Source organism: Oenanthe melanoleuca, chromosome 27, assembly GCF_029582105.1.
Source record: "Oenanthe melanoleuca isolate GR-GAL-2019-014 chromosome 27, OMel1.0, whole genome shotgun sequence".
Lineage (NCBI taxonomy): Eukaryota > Metazoa > Chordata > Aves > Passeriformes > Muscicapidae > Oenanthe > Oenanthe melanoleuca.
Genome location: NC_079360.1, coordinates 752869 through 773374, shown reverse-complemented (window position 1 = coordinate 773374; position 20506 = coordinate 752869). Strand labels below are relative to the sequence as shown.

At 51.5% G+C, this 20506-nt stretch overlaps 1 protein-coding gene across 2 annotated transcripts in view; it reads right to left on the bottom strand.

Moving 5' to 3' along the window:
- Positions 1 to 20506, bottom strand: part of LOC130264183 (acid-sensing ion channel 2-like) — a 68571-nt gene that overhangs the window by 24762 nt on the left and 23303 nt on the right. For both annotated transcript variants that reach the window (XR_008842428.1, XM_056512208.1), the window contains exon 2: positions 9510 to 9660. Coding sequence is in view for 1 of the 2 variants with exons in the window: in XM_056512208.1 (XP_056368183.1) it covers positions 9510 to 9660 (151 nt within the window). In the remaining variant the exon portion in view is untranslated. The remainder of the gene's footprint in view (positions 1 to 9509; positions 9661 to 20506) is intronic.

Sequence of the window (20506 nt, the reverse complement as noted above, 5' to 3'; positions counted from 1 at the left end):
AAAAAGCTCCTTACATAATCCAGGAGCAGGAGAAAGCAGCAGGATTCCAGCCCAGGGTTGGGAAAGGTTTTCCTGGGCAAGCAGGAGCCAGGAATTCAATATTCCAGCTCCTTGCTCCTATTTAATCATTGAAAAGAGGGAACAAATGTCTGGGAAACGCTCCTGGGGGTCATCCCAGGGCAGGCAGGGATGCTCCTGGCAGGTGATGCTGCTTCCATGATCAAGGAACAGAAATCCCCTTCCCACCTCAGCATTCCTTGGCAATCACGTGTGGCAGTGAAAGGAGGAGGCAGGAGAGCCAGAGCTCCGTGGATTTAATTGAAAAGCTCCTTACATAACCCAGGAGCAGGAGAAAGCAGCAGGATTCCAGCCCAGGGCTGGGAAAGGTTTTGCTGGATGAGCAGCAGCCAGGAATTCCATATTCCAGCTCCTACTCGTGTCCTATCAAGCTTAATTTGTAATCATTAAAGAGAGGGAACAAATGTCTGGGAGCTCTCCTGGGGGTCATCCTGGGATGCTGCTTCCACAACTTCTCTGTGCTGGGGAAGGAATAAAAAATCCCCTTCCCCTGAGCATCCCTTGGCAACCACATGGGGCAGTGAAGGGTGACCACGGGAGGGACAAGAGCCACAAGAGCCAGAGCTCCATGGATATTAGTAAAAATTTAAATTTAATGATTAAAGTGAGGGAACAGGTGTCCCATGACCTCCTGGTGGGATCCCAAATCAAGGAAAAATAAGGGAACACAGCTCTGAGGGGAACAGAACCAGATCCTGCACATCCCCCCCTCCAGGAGCTCCAGCACTTCCCTGGAAAATCCTGAAAAATGAAACAGGGAAAAGCTGCAGCTGGGTCTGGCTGGGGGAGGAGCCAGAGGGAAGGAAAATACACAGGGATGGGGAGGGGACACTATGGGATGGAGGATGGATGGATGGATGATGGATGGATGGATGGATGATGGATGATGGATGGATGGATGATGGATGGATGGATGGATGGATGGATGATGGATGGATGATGGATGGATGATGGATGGATGGATGGATGGATGGATGGATGGATGATGGATGATGGATGGATGGATGATGGATGGATGGATGGATGATGGATGGATGGATGGATGGATGGATGGATGATGGATGGATGGATGGATGATGGATGATGGATGGATGGATGGATGATGGATGGATGGATGGATGATGGATGATGGATGGATGGATGGATGATGGATGAATGGATGGGACTGGGATGTCCAAGGGTCCAGCCACTTTTTGGTAGGGATGAAAGGGAGATCACAGAATCCTTGGGTTGGGAGGGACCTTAAACCCACCCAGTGCCACCCCTGCCATGGCAGGGACACCTCCCACTGTCCCAGCTGCTCCCAGCCCTGTCCAGCCTGGCCTGGGACACTGCCAGGGATCCAGGGGCAGGAGCTGCTCTGGGCACCCTGTGCCAGCCCTGCCCACCCTGCCAGGAACAATTCCTGCCCAATATCCCACCCAGCCCTGCCCTGGGCAGTGGGAGCCATTCCCTGTGTCTGTCCCTCCATCCCTGTCCCCAGTCCCTCTCCAGCTCTCCTGGATCCCTTCAGGCCCTGCAAGGGGCTCTGAGCTCTCCCTGGAACTTCCCTTTTTCAGGAAAGGATTTTTTCCTCTCTGTATCCTGAAACATTGCAGCACCTCCCTCTGTCCCCAGGTGTCCCCCCAGCCCTGTCCCCTCCTGCCACCCTCCCTGTGGAGGATTTTATGGTTAAAGAAATGGAAGTATAAAAACATTTGCAGTGATTTTTGGTGCCACCCACGGGGCATTCCCAGCTCTGGGGGCAGCAGGAGAGGCAGGATTTTTCAGCCAGCCTGGGAAAACTCCAGGCAGCTCAGCCTGCTGGAATTGGGCTGGAGAGGGGGAAAACAGACCAAAATATCCATCAGTGCCAGCCTGATGGGAATTTGAGTGGGAATGGTGGGGCTGGCACTGGAAGGTTTCCAAGGAATGGGGAGAAAACAGCAGGAGGTGAAATCCAGCAACAGGGTATGAATGAGGCAGAGCTGAATCCAGGTGGATTTTCCAAGAGAGACAAACAAGGGAATTCCTCATCATCCTGTCACCTCAGAGCTGACCATCAGTCCCAGCTGTCGCCATGGTGATGACCCATCCACCATCCCTCCACTTACTTAGATGGAAAATCCCTTTTTAAGGAGTTATGGAGTCTGGATTTCACCCCATTCCTCTCCCAAACCCACCTCCCAGGTGCCAACATCCCTTGGGAGGGGACTCCAGGAGCCCTGGCAGTGGAAATGCCCCCCCAGCTCTGGGCACAGCAGGGGATGGGTGGGGACAGGGAAAGGAGCACCCCAGGAGTGTTTGGGACGGGAAGAGGAGCAGGAAAGGCAGATTTGGGAGGAGTCCAGCACAGCTTGGGTTGTGTCTGGCGAGGGGAAAGCTCTGGATCTTCTCTATAAATATTCCAGGCAAACACCAGACGGGAGCAGAACATTTCCACTGGCAAGAAAAACAGTGGGGAAAACAAAGCTCCAGATTGGAACAGGCTATCCTGGGACACTGACCTGAACTCCACCTGGAGTGACACTGGGGTGACACTGCAGCCAGGTGCCAGCTCCAGCTGAGGGGACAGGCTGCAAACAAACAGGGGCTTTGACATTTCCCCTCAGAACCAGCTCTGACATCCCTTGGCATGTGCACTGTGAGCTGCTCCAGCCTGGGATTACAGGCAGTCCCCATGACCTGCAGGACTTGAAGGAAAAGGTTGGAAAAATGATGGAGAGAAGCATTTTGGGGCTGGAGGAGCAAACTGGGGGATCCTCTGCTCCCCACTGGGACCAGACTTGGGTTTGGGCAAGTGGGATCCTTCCCTGGAAGTGACAATTCCAAGAGAGCTGAAGGTCCCCTGGGTGGCTCCAAGGTGAGCAGATCCCAAGGAAGAGCAGAGCTGCTCCAGATCCTTTTTCTCCAGGCATGAATTCCATCCAAGAGGAAATGGCTTCCTGTGTGCCAGGGGAGCTTAGGTTGGATATTGGGAAAGTTCCTCCATGGAAAGGCTGGTCCAGAGGTGGAGCCCCTGTCCCTGGAGGGACTTCAATCCATGTGGATGTGGCACTTGGGGACAGGAGCCAGTGGTGGCCTTGGCAGTGCTGGGGTTTGGACTCAGAGGGCTTTTCCAACCTGAACAATTCCACAACTCTGCATTCCAAGCCACCTTTCCTCACTAAGATCAGGAATCCTGCCTCCCCTGCATGGCACTTTTTGGGATGGTTAACATCAAATCCCTCTCTCCCCTCCCCTCCCTGGACATCCCCATTTTCCTTCCCTCACCCTGAGCTTCTGTGGACAGAAAAGAGACTTTTCCACCCACAAACTCCTTCCCTTCCCACTGCTCCCACTCCAAAACCTCAGAGCAGCTCCCAGAGGGGGATCCCTGTCACTCAGCCAGACCCTGCACACGGCTCTTCCCTCTCTTCCCTCTTCCCCTGGAGTAGCAGCTGTGGAAAAGCAAAACCACAGCACAAATATTCCAATGTCTCCACCCCACACAGGCACAGCCCCTTCCCCAAAGGTTTCCCTGGCAGTGCTGGAGGTGGCAGAACTCCAACCCCATCCCAGCCAGCCCAGTCTGTGCCCAGGGATTGGAGATGCTGCTCCAGCCCAGCTGTGTTGGGCTGATGGGGCCAGAAATGTGGATTCTGTCCCATCTGTTAACCCAGCTGGGCAGTGCCCCTGATCTCCTGGCACACATTATCTGCTCATGGGCCAGCTTTAAACCAGCTGGGCAATCATCTTTATCTTCCCACAGCCCATCCTCCCTCCAGGAGATATCTCCTGTTCATGGCCAGTGAGTCCCAGGGCATGACTGATAAAATTCCATCATCCCACTGGGAGATGCTCCAGCCAGGGGAGGAGCCAAGCCTTTCCTACCCAGATAAAAACTGAGATTTGGGACACCAAGGCACCTTCTTTCCACTGGATTCCAGAGGAAATCCAGACCTTTCCACATCATCCCTGGAGCTTCAGAGGAAACTGCACCTTCTCCAGGAGCACTGCTCCAGCTGAACCATATCTGCCCCTGCAGGAGGATGCAGCCACCATTGAATGGGACTGTGCCAACACCCTGACTGACTGACGGGTGTCAGCTTGGATTCTGACTCTGGCAGGGTTGGGATTGTTCTGTGTAATACTGCATTTCTATTTTAATTTTCCTAGTAAAGAACTGTTATTCCTAATTCCCATCTCTTTGCCTGAGAGCCCCTTAATTTCAAATTTATAATAATTTGGAGGGAGGGGTTTACATTCTCCATTTCAAAGGGAAGCTTCTGCCTGTTTTGGCAGATATCTATCCTTCAAACCAGGACATCAGCTCAGGGGTTCAGCACTGTCCCCATCCCAGCTCAGCACTGTCCCCAGCCTGTCCCAGGCAGACCTGGCACACCCTGCTGGGCCAGAACAGGAGCCAGGGTGGGGAATGTGCCTGGGGCACAGGGACAATGCCCAGGGACAGCACAGGGCACCCACAGTGGCTCCTGTCACTGTCCCCAGGGTGCCAGGGCCACCCCACAGCCCCCTGGAGGGACTGTCCCCAGCTGTCCCCAAGCACAGGGAGGGAAAAGGCTGAATCCATGGATTTGGTGCCTTCCCCACAGCCAGACCCCTCCTCCTCCCCCTGCCCCCTCTTTGTCCCTCTTTGTCCCCCCACACCCACACACTCCTTTCCTCCAACAGCTCCAGCAGGGAGCCCAGCAGGAGCCCTTGGGAGCAGCTCAGTTCCCTCAGAGCAGGTTGGTTCATATCCAGAGCTGGTTATTGATTCCTCCAGAGCAGATCATTTATCCCTTCAGAGCAAATTATTGATTCCTCCAGAGCAGATCATTTATCCCTTCAGAGCAAATACTGATTCCTCCAGAGCAGATAATTTAATATTCCAGAGCAAATTATTTGTTCCTTCAGAGAAGATTCTTTATTCCTTCAGAGCAAATTACTGATTCCTCCAGAGCAGATAATTTCATATTCCAGAGCAGATTATTTATTCCTTCAGAGCAAATTACTGATTCCTCCAGAGCAGATTGTTTCATATTCAGAGCTGATTCTTTGTCCCTCCAGAGCAGATTATTTATTCCTTCAGAGCAAATTATTGATTCCTGCAGAATCAATAAAAGATAATCAATAAAAGATAATTTAATATTCCAGAGCAGGTTATTTGTTCCTTCGGAGCAGATTCTTTATTCCTCCAGAGCTGTTTATTTGCTCCTACAAAGCAGATTTTTTATTCCTTCAAAGCAAATTACTCACTCCTCCAGATCAGATTATTTAATATTCCAGACCAGATTATTTTTTCCTCCAGACCAGATTCTTTTTGTCCTTCCAGAGCAAATTCTTTGCTCCCCCAAAACAGATAATTTAATATTCCAGAGCAGATTATTTATTGCTTTGGAGAAAATGATTTACTCCTTCAGAGCAGATTCTTTATTCCCCCAGAGCAGTTTGTTTGTCCTTCAGAGCAGACTCTTTGCTCTTTCCAAGCTGTTTATTTATTCCTCCAGAGCAGATTGTTTAATATTCCAGCAGATTCTTTGTTCCTCCAGGGCAAATGATTTGTTCCTCCAGAACAGACTCTTTGTCCCTTCAGAGCAGATTGTTTAATATTCCAGAACAGATTATTTATTCCTCCAGAGCAGATTTTTGTTCCTCCAGAGCAGATTCTTGGCTCCTCCTGAGATGATTATTTAATATTCCAGAGCAGAGTCTTCATCCTTTCAGAGGAGACTTCTTCCTCTTTCAGAGCTCCTCCAGATCAGATTATTTCATATTCCAGATCAGATTATTTCATATTCCAGACCAGATTATTTAATATTCCAGACCAGATGATTTCATATTCCAGATCAGATGATTTCATATTCCAGATCAGATTATTTCAAATTCCAGATCAGATTATTTCATATTCCAGAACAGATTATTTCATGTTCCAGATTGGATTATTTCATGTTCCAGACCAGATTATTTCATATTCCAGACTGGATTATTTCATATTCCAGACCAGATTATTTCATGTTCCAGATTGGATTATTTCATATTCCAGATTGGATTATTTCATATTCCAGTTCAGATTATTTTGCCCCTCCAGAGCTGCCCCAAGCAATGCTGCTTTCAGAGAACACTGCCAGGTGCTGCTGCTGCTCAGCACAATTAAAACTCTTCCAGAGCCTCTCCAGCAGGGAAAACCCATTCCCAGAGTGGAGAAAAATCCCTTCCCAGGAGGGAAAACCCTTCCCACACCTTCCTCTGCACCAGGAATTCAGAACTGCTCTCAGGAAGCACCTGGGAGGTCTCAGGCACAAAATAGGAGCAAAAAGATGATCCTGAGCCAAAGGGATTAATCCACTTAAATTTAATTAGCCCTTGGAAGAGACTTTTATCTCCAAGGCTTTTCCCTGCCCTGAAATCTCCTGGGGTCTCCCTGGGGGTGATTAAAGTGCTCTGAGCTCCTGCAGGAAGGAAATGGAGAAGGGAAGGGCTGGATGGGAATGACCTGGATGATTCCCAAGGGAACCAGAGCATCCCAAACCTCACCCGAGGCTCTGAGACCTCCCAGGGCTGGGAAAAGCAGCAATAAAATTCCAATGTTTGCAAAGAGCTTCAGAGCTCCTGGGACAGGGTTCAGCCCCAAACTTTGTCACCTTGGTGGCACCACCCCAAATTCCAAGGTTTTCCCCGTGTTTCCCATATTTCCCAGCAGTTCTGAGAGCTCCTGTTTCAGCTGTGAGCATCTGACAGCAACAGAGCCCCAAGGAAAGCTGGAAATGCAGATTTCATTTGAATGCCTCATCTGCTGCTTTTTAGAGCCTTATCTTGGCTTTTCCAGATTCCCAAAGCAAGAGGGTTTGGATTCCTTTGGATTTGTCTTCAATGAATATTTCCTTGGTGTTTTTTTTTGTTTTTGTTTTGTTTTGTTTGTTGTTGTTGTTTCTTTTTCTTTTTCTTCTTTTTTTTCTTGGTTTTTTTTTTTTTTTCTTTTTTAAATGAAGCTTTTGAAGCATTCACAGCCCTGGAAGGATTTTCTTGCTTTTGATTTGTACTCACAGCTTTTGGTTGAACAAAATTCTAGGACAATTTCAGAAAGGAGAAATTCCAAGGAAACTTCCAGGGCCTGAAGGGATCCAGGAGAGCCGGAGAGGGACTGGGGACAGGGATGGAGGGACAGGACACAGGGAATGGCTCCCAGTGCCCAGGGCAGGGCTGGGTGGGATATTGGGCAGGAATTGTTCCTGGCAGGGTGGGCAGGGCTGGCACAGGGTGCCCAGAGCAGCTCCTGCCCCTGGATCCCTGGCAGTGTCCCAGGCCAGGCTGGACAGGGCTGGGAGCAGCTGGGACAGTGGGAGGTGTCCCTGCCATGGCAGGGGTGGCACTGGACAATTTTTAAGGTCCCTTCCAGCCCAAACCATCCTGGGATTCCACATGAGATCCCACTGGAGCTGAACACAAAGCTCCAGGTGTTCCCCAGCTCTGGATGTCCCCAGGCCACCCCTGGGGTGGTTTCCTGTCCCCACAGGTCCCCCAGAGCAGCTCTGGGGATCTCTCCAGTGGGAGATGAAACCCTGACGTGGAGGCTGCTCCTGCTCCCACCTCTCCATGAGCCTGTTTCACCTTACAAAAGACAAGACCTCAAACCAACTCCCTGAGGGAGGAATGATTATCCCAAATCCCAGTGTCCTCCCCCTCAGCTGGGCCAGACCAGGCTGGTGTGGAGCAGCAGCTGGAGCTGGGAGCAAAGCTCCTCTAAAGGCCTGTGGGCTTGGAATGGCTGATGGGCCCCAGGGAAGAGTCAAACACCACAGAGAGGAAAGGGAATGAGGATCAAATGGAGCCAAATCCCCTCTCTGCTCTGAGCAGGGTTTGAGGGGTGCTGGAGGGGGCGGCAGAGCCACGGTGACACCGACCTGGAGTCAGATTTCCTCCTCTCCCCTCCCTGATCCCCAGAATAATCACAGCTCACCCTGGCTGGGTGTCCCTGCCGGGCTCTGCACACACACACAGCTCCTGCAGCTTGCCAGTGCAGATGTGGGCTCAGGAGAGCGGCAGCCACCCCTGCTGCCACTGTCCCCTGCTGTCCCCTGCTGTCCCCCTGCTGTCCCCCTGCTGCCACTGTCCCCTGCTGTCCCCTGCTGTCCCCTGCTGTCCCCCTGCTGCCACTGTCCCCCTGCTGTCCCCATGCTGTCCCCATGCTGCCACTGTCCCCTGCTGTCCCCTGCTGTCCCCATGCTGGCACTGTCCCCATACTGTCCCCCTGCTGTCCCCATGCTGCCACTGTCCCCTGCTGCCCCCCTGCTGTCCCCTGCTGTCCCCATGCTGGCACTGTCCCCATACTGTCCCCCTGCTGTCCCCTGCTGTCCCCATGCTGTCCCCATGCTGGCACTGTCCCCATACTGTCCCCCTGCTGTCCCCATGCTGCCACTGTCCCCTGCTGCCCCCCTGCTGTCCCCTGCTGTCCCCATGCTGTCCCCCTGCTGTCCCCTGCTGTCCCCCTGCTGTCCCCCTGCTGGCACTGTCCCCCTGCTGTCCCCATGCTGTCCCCTGCTGTCCCCTGCTGTCCCCATGCTGTCCCCATGCTGCCACTGTCCCCCTGCTGTCCCCATGCTGTCCCCATGCTGGCACTGTCCCCCTGCTGTCCCCCTGCTGTCCCCTGCTGTCCCCACCCTCCTGCCCATCCTTCCTGCAGCAGGTTCATTAAAGGATCTGGCACCAGTGTTCCCAGTAACCCCACCCCCACTGCAGGAGCTGCATCCCAGTCCAGGGGACCTGGATCACATCCCACAGCCCAGCTCTCCTGCCCAGCACCTCCAGAGAGGCTCAGCCCAGCTGGGATCATTCCCAGACAGATTCCATCCATCCCAAACACTCCACAGCCAGGAACCCAGTCCTTGGTCCACCCAGCACCTGACCAGCAAACACAACTCTCAGGGCAGCAAATATTCCCAAATATTCCCAAATTCCAAGGAGAAACAAAACCCAGAGAGCAGCTGGAGCCCACCCTGAACACAGCCTCCCAGAAATGCCTTTCCAGGGCACAGGGATGTGCTGGAGCCTCTGCAGACACCCCAACTCCTGTCACCCACAGGTGCCACCCTCTCCCACGACAGGCTGTGCCATTCCTGCCTGGACACCCCAGCCCAGCACTCCCCAAAATTCTGCTCCCAAGGGGCCACCAGAAACCCTGGGAAGAAAAGTGACACATCCTGCAGTGAGCAGGCTCTGGCTCCAGAGATGGTTCAGGTATTGCCTGGGAAGGATGGGATCAATGGGATGGTATGGGATGGGATGGGATGGGATGGGATGGGATGGGATGGGATGGGATGGGATGGGATGGGATGGGATGGGATGGGATGGGATGGGATGGGATGGTATGGGATGGGATGGGATGGAATAATGGGATAGGAAAATGGGATAGGAAAATGGGATGGGATGTTTTTTCCAAGGAAATCACCTGAGGAAAAGGAAGCTCTTACCTGTTTCTCCCCAGATGGGCAGATACTCGTCCTGCTGAATGTCCAGCATGATTTCCAGGCCATTCCCTGTCCCCCCCTTCACCGTGGTGAGGAGAGGCCGCCCCTCCTCTCCTGAGTTAAACATGTAGCATTTCCCATACTTTGTAAACACCTGTGGGGAGAAAAGAGAGGAATTAGGAATTATTTCCCACAGATTCAACACCCACTCCCAACCAGCAAAGGGATGAGAAACAGCCACAAGCTGCAGCTCAGGGGGAAACATCCACACAAATATCCACACAAATATCCACACAAATATCCTCAGAAATATCCACAGAAATCCATCCAGGTTTAATCATTTGTTTAATCATTGTGCTTTCCTGATGGAAAATAAAAGATGAAGACAGAAAGGAAAAACTGTTGGAGGGAAAGCCCAAAAGCTCCTGGAGTCATTCCAGCCAGTCCAAGCTCTGGCAGACTCACACTGGCCTTAAGCTCCTGTTAAAATTCACACAATTCCCTGTTTTTGGGAGTCTCAGCCTATCCCTGCCATGGGAATGCTCTCCTGGCATTAAAAACCCAACATGCCCTTCATTCCTCCACCTGCCACTGTCTGGAAAACAGCAAGAGTTCAAAACAGTCAGGGAAATGAGGGAAGATTCCCTCCATCATTTTGCTCTCCTTCAGTCTTATTTTGGGAGGATTCCTGATAGAAATTCCTGGCAAAGTCCAGGGGGAACTTCCAGGCCCCACAAGCACTGCAAAGCAGGGGGGACATGGAGCTCCAGGAGGGAGGGATGTGCAGAACATGGGATTTCCAGTGGGATGGACATGGGATTTCCAGTGGGAGAACATGGGATTTCCAGTGGGATGGACATGGGATTTCCAATGGGATGGACATGGGATTTCCAGTGGGAGAACATGGGATTTCCAGTGGGAGAACATGGGATTTCCAGTGGGATGGACATGGGATTTCCAATGGGATGGACATGGGATTTCCAGTGAGAGAACATGGGATTTCCAGTGGGAGAACATGGGATTTCCCAGTGGATAACACAGATTTCCCAGTGGGTAACACAGATTTCCCAGGGGATAACACAGATTTCCCAGTAGAATAACACAGATTTCCCAATGGATAACACAGATTTCCCAGTGGATAACACAGATTTCCCAGTGGGATAACACAGATTTCCCAGTAGGATAACAGATTTCCCAGTGGATAACACAAATTTCCCAGTAGGATAACAGATTTCCCAGTAGGATAACACAGATTTCCCAGTGGGATAACACAGATTTTTCAGTGGGATAACACAGATTTCCCAGTGGATAACAGATTTCCCAGGGGATAACACAGATTTCCCAGTAGGATAACATAGATTTCCCAGTGGATAACACAGATTTCCCAGTGGGATAACACAGATTTTTCAGTGGGATAACACAGATTTCCCAGTGGGATAACACAGATTTCCCAGTGGGTAACACAGATTTCCCAGTGGATAACAGATTTCCCAGTGGGATAACACAGATTTTTCAGTGGATAACACAGATTTCCCAGTAGGATAACACAGATTTCCCAGTGGATAACACAGATTTCCCAGTGGATAACACAGATTTCCCAGTAGGATAACACAGATTTCCCAGTGGATAACAGATTTCCCAGTGGGATAACACAGATTTCCCAGTGGATAACTCAGATTTCCCAGTAGGATAACACAGATTTCCCAGTGGATAACAGATTTCCCAGTGGGATAACACAGATTTCCCAGTGGATAACACAGATTTCCCAGTAGGATAACAGATTTCCCAGTGGATAACACAGATTTCCCAGTGGGATAACACAGATTTCCCAGTGGATAACACAGATTTCCCAGTGGATAACACAGATTTCCCAGTGGGTAACACAGATTTCCCAGTGGATAACAGATTTCCCAGTGGGATAACACAGATTTCCCAGTGGATAACTCAGATTTCCCAGTAGGATAACACAGATTTCCCAGTGGGATAACACAGATTTTTCAGTGGGATAACACAGATTTCCCAGTGGATAACTCAGATTTCCTGCACTAACCAGTAAACCCCAGCAAGGAGCACGAGGAGCCAGCACAGAGCAGCTCCAGTCCCTCTGGAATTTCTCCCACATTTGCTGAGCTCATCTGACCCCAAGATGAGTCAGAAACCCAAACAGAAGCTGCAGCCAGCAGCGATTTATTCCCTCAAATATTGACATATCCTGACTAATCCCAGTGCCAGGGAAGCAGGTGGGATGGGAGAGAAAGGAAATAATATTTGAATTCAAATAGGAAGTGTTTGTGGGGGGAAAAAAAATACATCCTTTAAAAAGGATTTGATATCCAAATAAAAAAAATCCCATTTTAATACTTGTCCAAGCAATTTAACAGCTCAGGCTGAAAAGAGAAGCTGAGCCTCTGGAAGCAGCCCCATGGATGGGTTTTCCCAGATAGGCTCTGGAGGCAGAAGTCAAAAATTCCTGATGAGGAGAGTTTAAAACCCAGCAAGGAGAAAAAGCTGCAGTGGAGAAAATCAGGGGGAGGCAACAAGGCTGGAATGGGAACAACAGCCCAGGGACTGAGGGTTTTGGAGCTGCTGGACTCAGCACAGTCTGCAGGCAAATAAATCCAGGCAATTTGATGGGGTTTTATATGGCTGTAAAAATTCCCTGTAAAGCTCCCATTAGGATGTGTTCATCCAAGGAAAAGATGGAACCTGACAGGGACAGCAGGGCTGGAATCACAATCCCAGGGAAAGAGACTCAGGGGACTGGGAAAGGACAAGCACAGCCACAAGGATTCCCTTTGCTCCCAAAGAAGATACAAAAAATGATTCCTTGTGGCATTTAAAGTGTCTTGGGCTGCAATGCAGGATGTGGCCAGAAATGTGGATTCTGTCCCATCTGTTAACCCAGCTGGGGCAGTGCCCCTGATCTCCTGGCACACATTATCTGCTCATGGGCCATCTTTAAACCAGCTGGGCAATCATCTTTATCTTCCCACAGCCCATCCTCCCTCCAGGAGATATCTCCTGTTCATGGCCAGTGAGTCCCAGGGCATGACTGATAAAATTCCATCATCCCATGGGAGATGCTCCAGCCAGGGGAGGAGCCAAGCCTTTCCTACCCAGATAAAAACTGAGATTTGGGACACCAAGGAACCTTCTTTCCACTGGATTCCAGAGGAAAACCAGACCTTTCCACATCATCCCTGGAGCTTCAGAGGAAACTGCACCTTCTCCAGGAGCACTGCTCCAGCTGAACCACATCTGCCCCTGCAGGAGGATGCAGCCACCATTGAATGGGACTGTGCCAACACCCTGACTGACTGACGGGTGTCAGCTTGGATTCTGACTCTGGCAGGGCTGGGATTGTTCTGTGTAATACTGCATTGCTAGTTTAATTTTCCTAGTAAAGAACTGTTATTCCTAATTCCCCAATCTTTGCCTGAGAGCCCTTAATTTCAAATTTATAATAATTTGGAGGGAGGGGTTTACATTCTCCATATCAAAGAGAAGCTCCTGCCTGTATTGGCAGACACCTGTCCTTCAGAGCAGGACAAAAGATATATCCAAGTTCAAGAATCCACATGCATTCACTCCAACTGCCACTAAAGGGGACTGTGGGGTTACAGGATCCATGGAGTCATGGGATGGTTTGGGTTTGGCCCTTAGGGACCATCCTGTGCCATGGCAGGGACACCTCCCACTGTCCCAGCTGCTCCAGGGATCCAGGGCAGCTCTGGGAATTCCATCCCAGCCCCTTCCCACCCTTCCAGGGAGGAATCCTCCCCACTATCCCATCTATCCCTGCCTCTGGAATCCATTCCCTGAGGATGTTCCTCCCCCTCTTCCCTTTGATGGAGAGATCATTTAGGAAAATACAAGATTGTTCTTCCAGAGTCTTCCCTTGTTTTCAGGCTCCCTGACAACAGGAAAGGACTTGGAGCAGTATCAGATCATCAGAAAAAAGCTGGAGCTATTGGGAGGGGCTGGGATTCACTGGAGGCAGCAAACTGAGCAGAGCTGGATGATTTAAGCTCAGTCTGTGCATCTGAGGGGGAAAAAAATCCCCCTGGCTCTTGGAAATGCTTTAACTTCCAATAAAAAGGGCCAGAAACAAAACTCCAGACACATTCCCTGAGAACAGTCCATAAAAATTCCAATTTGTTCCCTCTGATGGAGCACTGGGCCTTTGACAGCTCCTTGGGAAATCCCTGCTTGGGCATAAAGGGAAATAATTCTAAATCTGTGGAAGGGGATTTGATGGAATCGTTCAGGTTGGGAAAAGCCTTTAACATGATGGAGTCAATCCATGAACTGCCTTGGAGTGACTGCCTGAGCCCTTCCTTAGCCCATGGAAAACCCAAGAAAATGTTTATTTTGAGAAGTCAAAATCAGACCAATGTATTCCAAAAACATTTCCAGGCACAAACCAGACACCACCAAAAGCTCCAAGAAACCCTGGATAAGCAAATCCTGCTGCCTGTGAATCCATCAGGCCTGGGGCTGATATTCCAGAGCAGTCATGGAAAATCAGACATCCCAGTTTCTACTTAGGATGCACAGAAAAAACCCTTCTGAGAAATCATTCACTCAGTCCAGAGAAAAATGATGAGAAAAGGAACTCACTGGAAACCTGGGAATGACTTTTCCAAATGCAGATGGAGATGAAGGCAGGAAGGAGGTAAAACCATGGAAAAAAGAGGGAATTGGAACCCTGAGCAGTCATTTCTCCACAGCTGGGGGGACAAAGGCTCAGAGAGACATTTCCCAGCAAGCCACACCCAAGGGCTTCATGCAGAGTGGGGAAAATGAAAACAAAGTGATTTTCAAGAGGGGCTCCAGGAGAAGGGGAACACAGAATTGAAAAACTGGGATGGGTTTGGGCAAGAACAGAAGACGACCTCTGGTTTTCCAGGATTTGGGAAGATTTTGGGGGAAGACTGAGGTATTTTTAACAGAAAGTTTCTTATCTTATAAAAATCCATAAAAATCAATTTAAAATCAATTTAAAATCAATTAAAAATCCACAAAAATCCATTAAAATAAATTTAAAAACCCATAAAAACCCAGGCCCCAGCACACAGCTTTGCACCTGCAATGTGCAAAGAGGGGACTGAGGTCAGTGGCCTGGGACAGCTCAGGTGTCCTCCCCTGGGGCTGGCAGGGTCATAGCAGGCCACGAGCACCTGGGGAAGCAGCAGATGGAGCAGGAATTGGAGCAGGAGGGTGAGGGGGTTCCAGCCCTGCTCTGAGGCCACTGAGGCTCATCCCAGCCCCAGAGCCCAGGGACAGGTGCCAGGCCCAGCTCCAGGCTGGGATTCATTTGGATCCTAATTACAATCTGTACCTCTGATCCATCCCCACTGAGTCCCTTAATTAACTCCTGTCTGTTCCCTGGGCCCAGCTCTGGGACTGACATTCTAAATTCCCACATTCCAATGTCCCAAAACTCCTCTGAGTGTTCCAGGGCAGCCCCCGTGGTCCCTCGGTGCCCATTCCCATGGAGAGGCTCCTGCAGTGCCCTGGGACCTGAGGAAAAGGGGAATAAAACACTGGCAGCTGGAATGTCCATCCCAAATCCTTCAGCTGAGCAGGGATATCCTGCACCACGGGAATGCTCCAGAAAACAGAGATTGAGCATCTCCCTGGTGTCTTAAACCCACCCAGCAGCATCCCAGATCCAAAGGGATTGGGAAATGCTCTGGGCTGAGCTGTCCTGGCCACCCAGGCTCCTCAGCCACATTCCAGCCCCTCCACACCCCTGGGCACAGTTTGTTCCTGCTGTGAAATCTTTTCTGTGGGTCGAGTTCTGAGGCCATTCCCTGGAATTCCCAGCCCTTCCACAGGAGCAGGAGGAGGCATCAGCCCCGTGGGAAGGACAAGCAGCTCCAAATATTCCCAGTGGGACAAGTCCAGCTGCTGCTTTCCATGGAGGAAAAGTAGCTCCCTTGTCCTCAGGCAGGAAGAGAAGCACTAAAAATCCACTGGGAAGTGGCACTGGAAATATGGACTAAAGCCAGCCACATCCACTGGAAACCTCCACCAGAAACAGCCACTGAAAAGTTCCACATCCACTGAAATCATCCACTGGAATCATCCACCAGAAACAGCCACTGAAAAGTTCCACATCCACTGAAATCATCCACTGGAATCATCCACCAGTAACAGCCAGTGAAAAGTTCCATATCCACTGAAATCACCCACTGGAATCATCCACCAGTAACAGCCAGTGAAAAGTTCCACATCCACTGGGAATATCCACTAGAAACAGCCACTGAAAGATTCACATCCACTGGAATCATCCACCAGAAACATCCACCAGAACCAGCCACTGAAAATTCCACATCCACTGGAATCATCCACCAGAAACATCCACCAGTTCCACATCCACTGAAATCACCCTCTGGGAACATCCACCAGTTCCACATCCACTGAAATCACCCTCTGGGAACATCCCTGCCCTGCAGCCTGTAAGTCCCAGGCTCAGGAAGTTTTCCCTGCTCAGTCACATCCCTGAGTGCCCCAGTCCTGCCTGGAAGGAAATATTTGGGAATGAGGGAAAGCTCAGCCTGTCCCCACCAGCCCAGGGCCAGCCTGGCCACAGGGTCACTCTGAGTGACCACAGTGGTCAGTGATGGTTCCATGCCCTTTCCAAGGATTTATTGGAATAACCAGACCAGAACTCTGGGATCCACCTTCCAGGCCCTTCAATGCCCTCTGCAGCCCATTAAAAAAGATATTTCCATCATAGAAAAGATATTCCCATCATATAAAACATATTCCCACCATAAAAGTGCCCTTCCAGACCCTTTAGTGGGAGATGCTGGAGCACAGGGAATTATTTTTGATTTTCCTGTGACAGCTCCAGCATTTGGGAGAGGGAATTCTGGAGAGGCTGCAAAGAACCAGGGAACCATGGAAGGGTTTGGGTTGGAGGGACCTCAAACTCATCCCACTGCACCCCTCCCATGGGCATGGTCACCTCCCCCTGCCCCAGGCTGCTCCAAGCCCTGCCCAGGGCTGGAATTCTGAGAGGATCCCTGGAGGCATCAGTGACACAGGGGGAGTGTGGAATTCTGGAATCCCTTCACCTCATTCCTGGTGGGACTCAGCTCCCTGCCAGCTGTGAGGAAGCTGCCCTGAGTGGGATGTCCCAGCTCCTGCCCTGTGCAGACACAGGAGCTGCAGAGGGGATGCTTCACCCAGGGGGAGTGCTGGGAACTCTGTGGGAATTCTGTGGGAATTCTGTGGGAATTCTGTGGGATCAGCTCTGGCTGCTGGGGTTCCTGCCCTGGAGAGCCCCAGGACACCCCTGGGGTGGCTCCATGGGAATTCTGTGGGAACTCTGTGGGATTTCTGTGGGAATTCTGTGGGATCAGCTCTGGCTGCTGGGGTTCCTGCCCTGGAGAGCCCCAGGACACCTCTGGGATGGCTCCATGGGAATTCTGTGGGAATTCTGTGGGATCAGCTCTGGCTGCTGGGGTCCCTGCCCTGGAGAGCCCCAGGACACCTCTGGGATGGCTCCATGGGAATTCTGTGGGAATTCTGTGGGATCAGCTCTGGCTGCTGGGGTCCCTGCCCTGGAGAGCCCCAGGACACCCCTGGGGTGGCTCCAGGCAGGGTGCAGGGGGAAGGACACTGAGACAGGGTCTGCCTTGGGATGAGGGATGGACAGACAGGACACAGGGAATGGCTCCCACTGCCAGAGGGCAGGGATACTGGGATACTGGAATATTGGATACTGGGATATTGGATATTGGGATACTGAGATATTGGAATACTGATATACTGGGATATTGGGATACTGGGATATTGGATATTGGGATACTGGGATATTGGGATATTAGATATTTGGATACTGGAATACTGGGATATTGGGATACTGGGATATTGGGATACTGGGATATTGGATATTGGGATATTAGGATACTGGGAAGGAATTCCTGGTTGGGAGCATGGGGAAGCCACCAGGGAAGTCCAAAGGGAGGATTTTTTATCCCAGGACTCTATCCAAGCCAAAAGCTTCCCAAGAGACCCAAACACCTGGAATTTGAGGCTGGTTATTCTGACACCCCTGGAAACCAAGGGGGTGCAGAGAGACCACGTGGAGCTGATCCCAGGGCTGGAGCCCCCTGGAGCCAGGGATGCTCACCAGGAGAGCTGGGGGTGCTCCAGGGAGAGGAGGAGCTCCAGGAGAGCTCAGAGCCCCTCCAGGGCTTGAAGGGATCCAGGAGAGCTGGAGAGGGACTGGGGACAGGGATGGAGGGACAGACACAGGGAATGGCTCCCAGTGCCCAGGGCAGGGCTGGGGGGGATATTGGGCAGGAATTTCTGGCTGGGAGCCTCCAGCCTCAGAGATTTAAGGAAAGCTCCTTCCTTTGAAGCCCTTCTGTCCCCAGTTTTATTTGAGATTCCAGTTTAATTTCTGGAGTTCCCAGGGCCAGGCAGAGTCTGTGGTGGTGGCACTGTCCCCTCCCTGTCCCCTCCCTTCCCTCTGCTGTTCCTTTCACATTCCCATCACTCCAGGGCATTTCCAAGCCCTGAAGATCCCAGGAGCTCCTGGCCATTACTGGCTCCCTGATCCTGCCCATCCCAGGGAAAGCCAGTTTGGGGCTGAGGACCTGCAGGTTTAAGAACTCTTTTCCTAATCCTCAGATAAATCCAGGGAATCTGCACCCATGGGATCAAAAAGTTTATTTTTTATGGTCAAGAACCAGCTCTGTTCCCTCCCCTTCCCCCCCAGCCTGGGAGCTCTCTGTGGCTTTCCCTGTGGCCATAAAAACCAACTCTTCTATTCAAAACAAGGACTAGAAGGGAGGCACACATGGAAAATCCCCACAGAGAGAGTTTCCAGTCGTTTTATAAATCTCCTGGAGTGATGGGGGTTAATCAGCCAGAACAATTAATCTCAATTAATGCTGCCAGGTCCCACAGATGCTGCAAGGACACCAAATCCCCTTTCTCCTGCACCTCAGGATAAACTGGATTAACCCCACTCAAGAGCTGCACTGACTACAAGTTAAAAATCCCAAATTAACTCCAGGGGTCTAAGGCTCGTCCCTAATTCCAAGGAAAACCTGAGATTCCCTGGAATGCCCCATGAGCAGCACTTGGCTTTGATTTTGCAAATTTTATTTTAACAATGCAACAAACCCCCACTGGGGGATATTCAGCTCTTCCCTGAGGAAGCAGCTGCAATCTGGGGCTCCCTTGGGTGCCCCAACCCTGTTCCTGAATCCCTTCCCAGGGCTGGGGGAGTGATGGAGCCACAGCTCCTGCAGCTTCTCCTGCTGCCTTGTTTTTGGGAATGAGCCCCTGCTGTGCCCCTGCCCTGGGAACAAGGGGTTAACTCCACCAGCACTGCTGGATCTCTGTGTGTCCCTGGGGAAGTGATTCCTGCAGATCCTGGTCATGGAATCACCTCAGCAGCGACACCCAGCACGGACAAACAGCCCAGGGAATTCTGTGCAAGGATCTGCCACTTCTGCCACGCCCTGGAGCCAGCAAAGCCCAGCTCAGAGCCAGCAAAGCCCAGCTCAGAGCTCTGAAACACCAAACTGCCCTTGGGGCTCAGGACAAAGCTGAGGATGTGAACCAGCTCTGCTGCTGCTCCATCCCAGCCCCTGGGGCTGCCCCACACCACCAGTGCTGGGGAGGAAATGCTGCCCTGGAGGCTGGCAGGGCTCAGTGGTCCCACAGCAGCTGTGGATCCCTGGCAGTGCCCCAGCCCAGGAGCACTGGGACATGGGAGGTGTCCCTGCCATGGCAGGGTGGCCCTGGGTGGGTTTCAGACCCAAAGCTGGTCTCTTCAAACCCAAGCAATTCCACAGCTCTGATTCCCAAAGGGCTCTGCAGCTGATTTCCTTGCAGGCCTTGTGAGTAACTCCAAGCTCAAACTCCCTAATTCCCACCCCAGGGTGCTGTCCCAGTGCTCAGCCAAGGCATGAATGGATCCCTCTGGTGCTGCTGGGGTCAATGCCTGGGGTGAGCAGTTTCCCAATTGCTCCCCCTCCTTCCACAAAACACCTCCAAAACAGTCCTGAGCCCCAGTTTGCTCCTTGTTCCTCTATCCCTGTGGGCAGCTCCTCCCTGTGCCAGGGGCTGAGAGGAGAATTTCAGTCCCTGGAAAGAATCCTGGAATATCCTGAGCTGGGAAGGACCCACAGTCCCACCCTGTTCCTGCACAGACACCCCCAAATCCCACCCTGTGCATCCCTGGCAGTGCTGCCCAAACTCTCCTGCAGCTCTGGCAGCCTCGGGGCTGGGACCATTCCCTGAGAACTTGTTCCAGGGCTTATTCCACCCTTGGGGAAGGACCTTTCCCTGATCCCCATCCCAAATCCCTGACACAGCTCCAGCTCCCTGGTCCTGACCCTGCTCAGAGATCAGAGCTGGGTGAGCCTCCCTGAGTCTCCTCTGAGGAGCTGCACCCACTGACAAAACCCTTTTTGTGTCCTCTCAAAACTGCAAACAGAGCCTGAAAGTCCCAAAATCCCTGTTCATCTCCATCCTCTGCCCCAGACTCCTCCAGGACCCTGGGATGTCCCTTTGTCCCCACCAGAGCAGCAATTCCTGGGATCACCCAGCTCCTTCCATCCCCACCTGCCAGAGCACAAAGGCTCTAATCCCAAATCCCTTCTCAGAGGATGCTAAAAATAGCACAGCCCTCAGCACTGCCCAGAGCTGCTCCTCACACCAGGGAGGGGATTTTGGGATGCTGCTCATTCCCTGCATCCCACCCTGGGACCCAGGGAGTGACCAGCCCCACCCCAGGGAAGGTTTGTGGGGAATAAATCCATCCCTGGTTTGTAGGGAATAAACCCAGCCCTGGTTTGTAGGGAATAAATCCATCCCTGGTTTGTGTGGAATAAATCCATCCCTGGTTTGTTGGGAATAAACCCATCCCTGGTTTTTAGGGAATAAATCCATCCCTGGTTTGTAGGGAATAAACCCAGGGAAGGTTTGTAGGGAATAAACCCAGCCCTGGTTTGTGGGGAATAAACCCA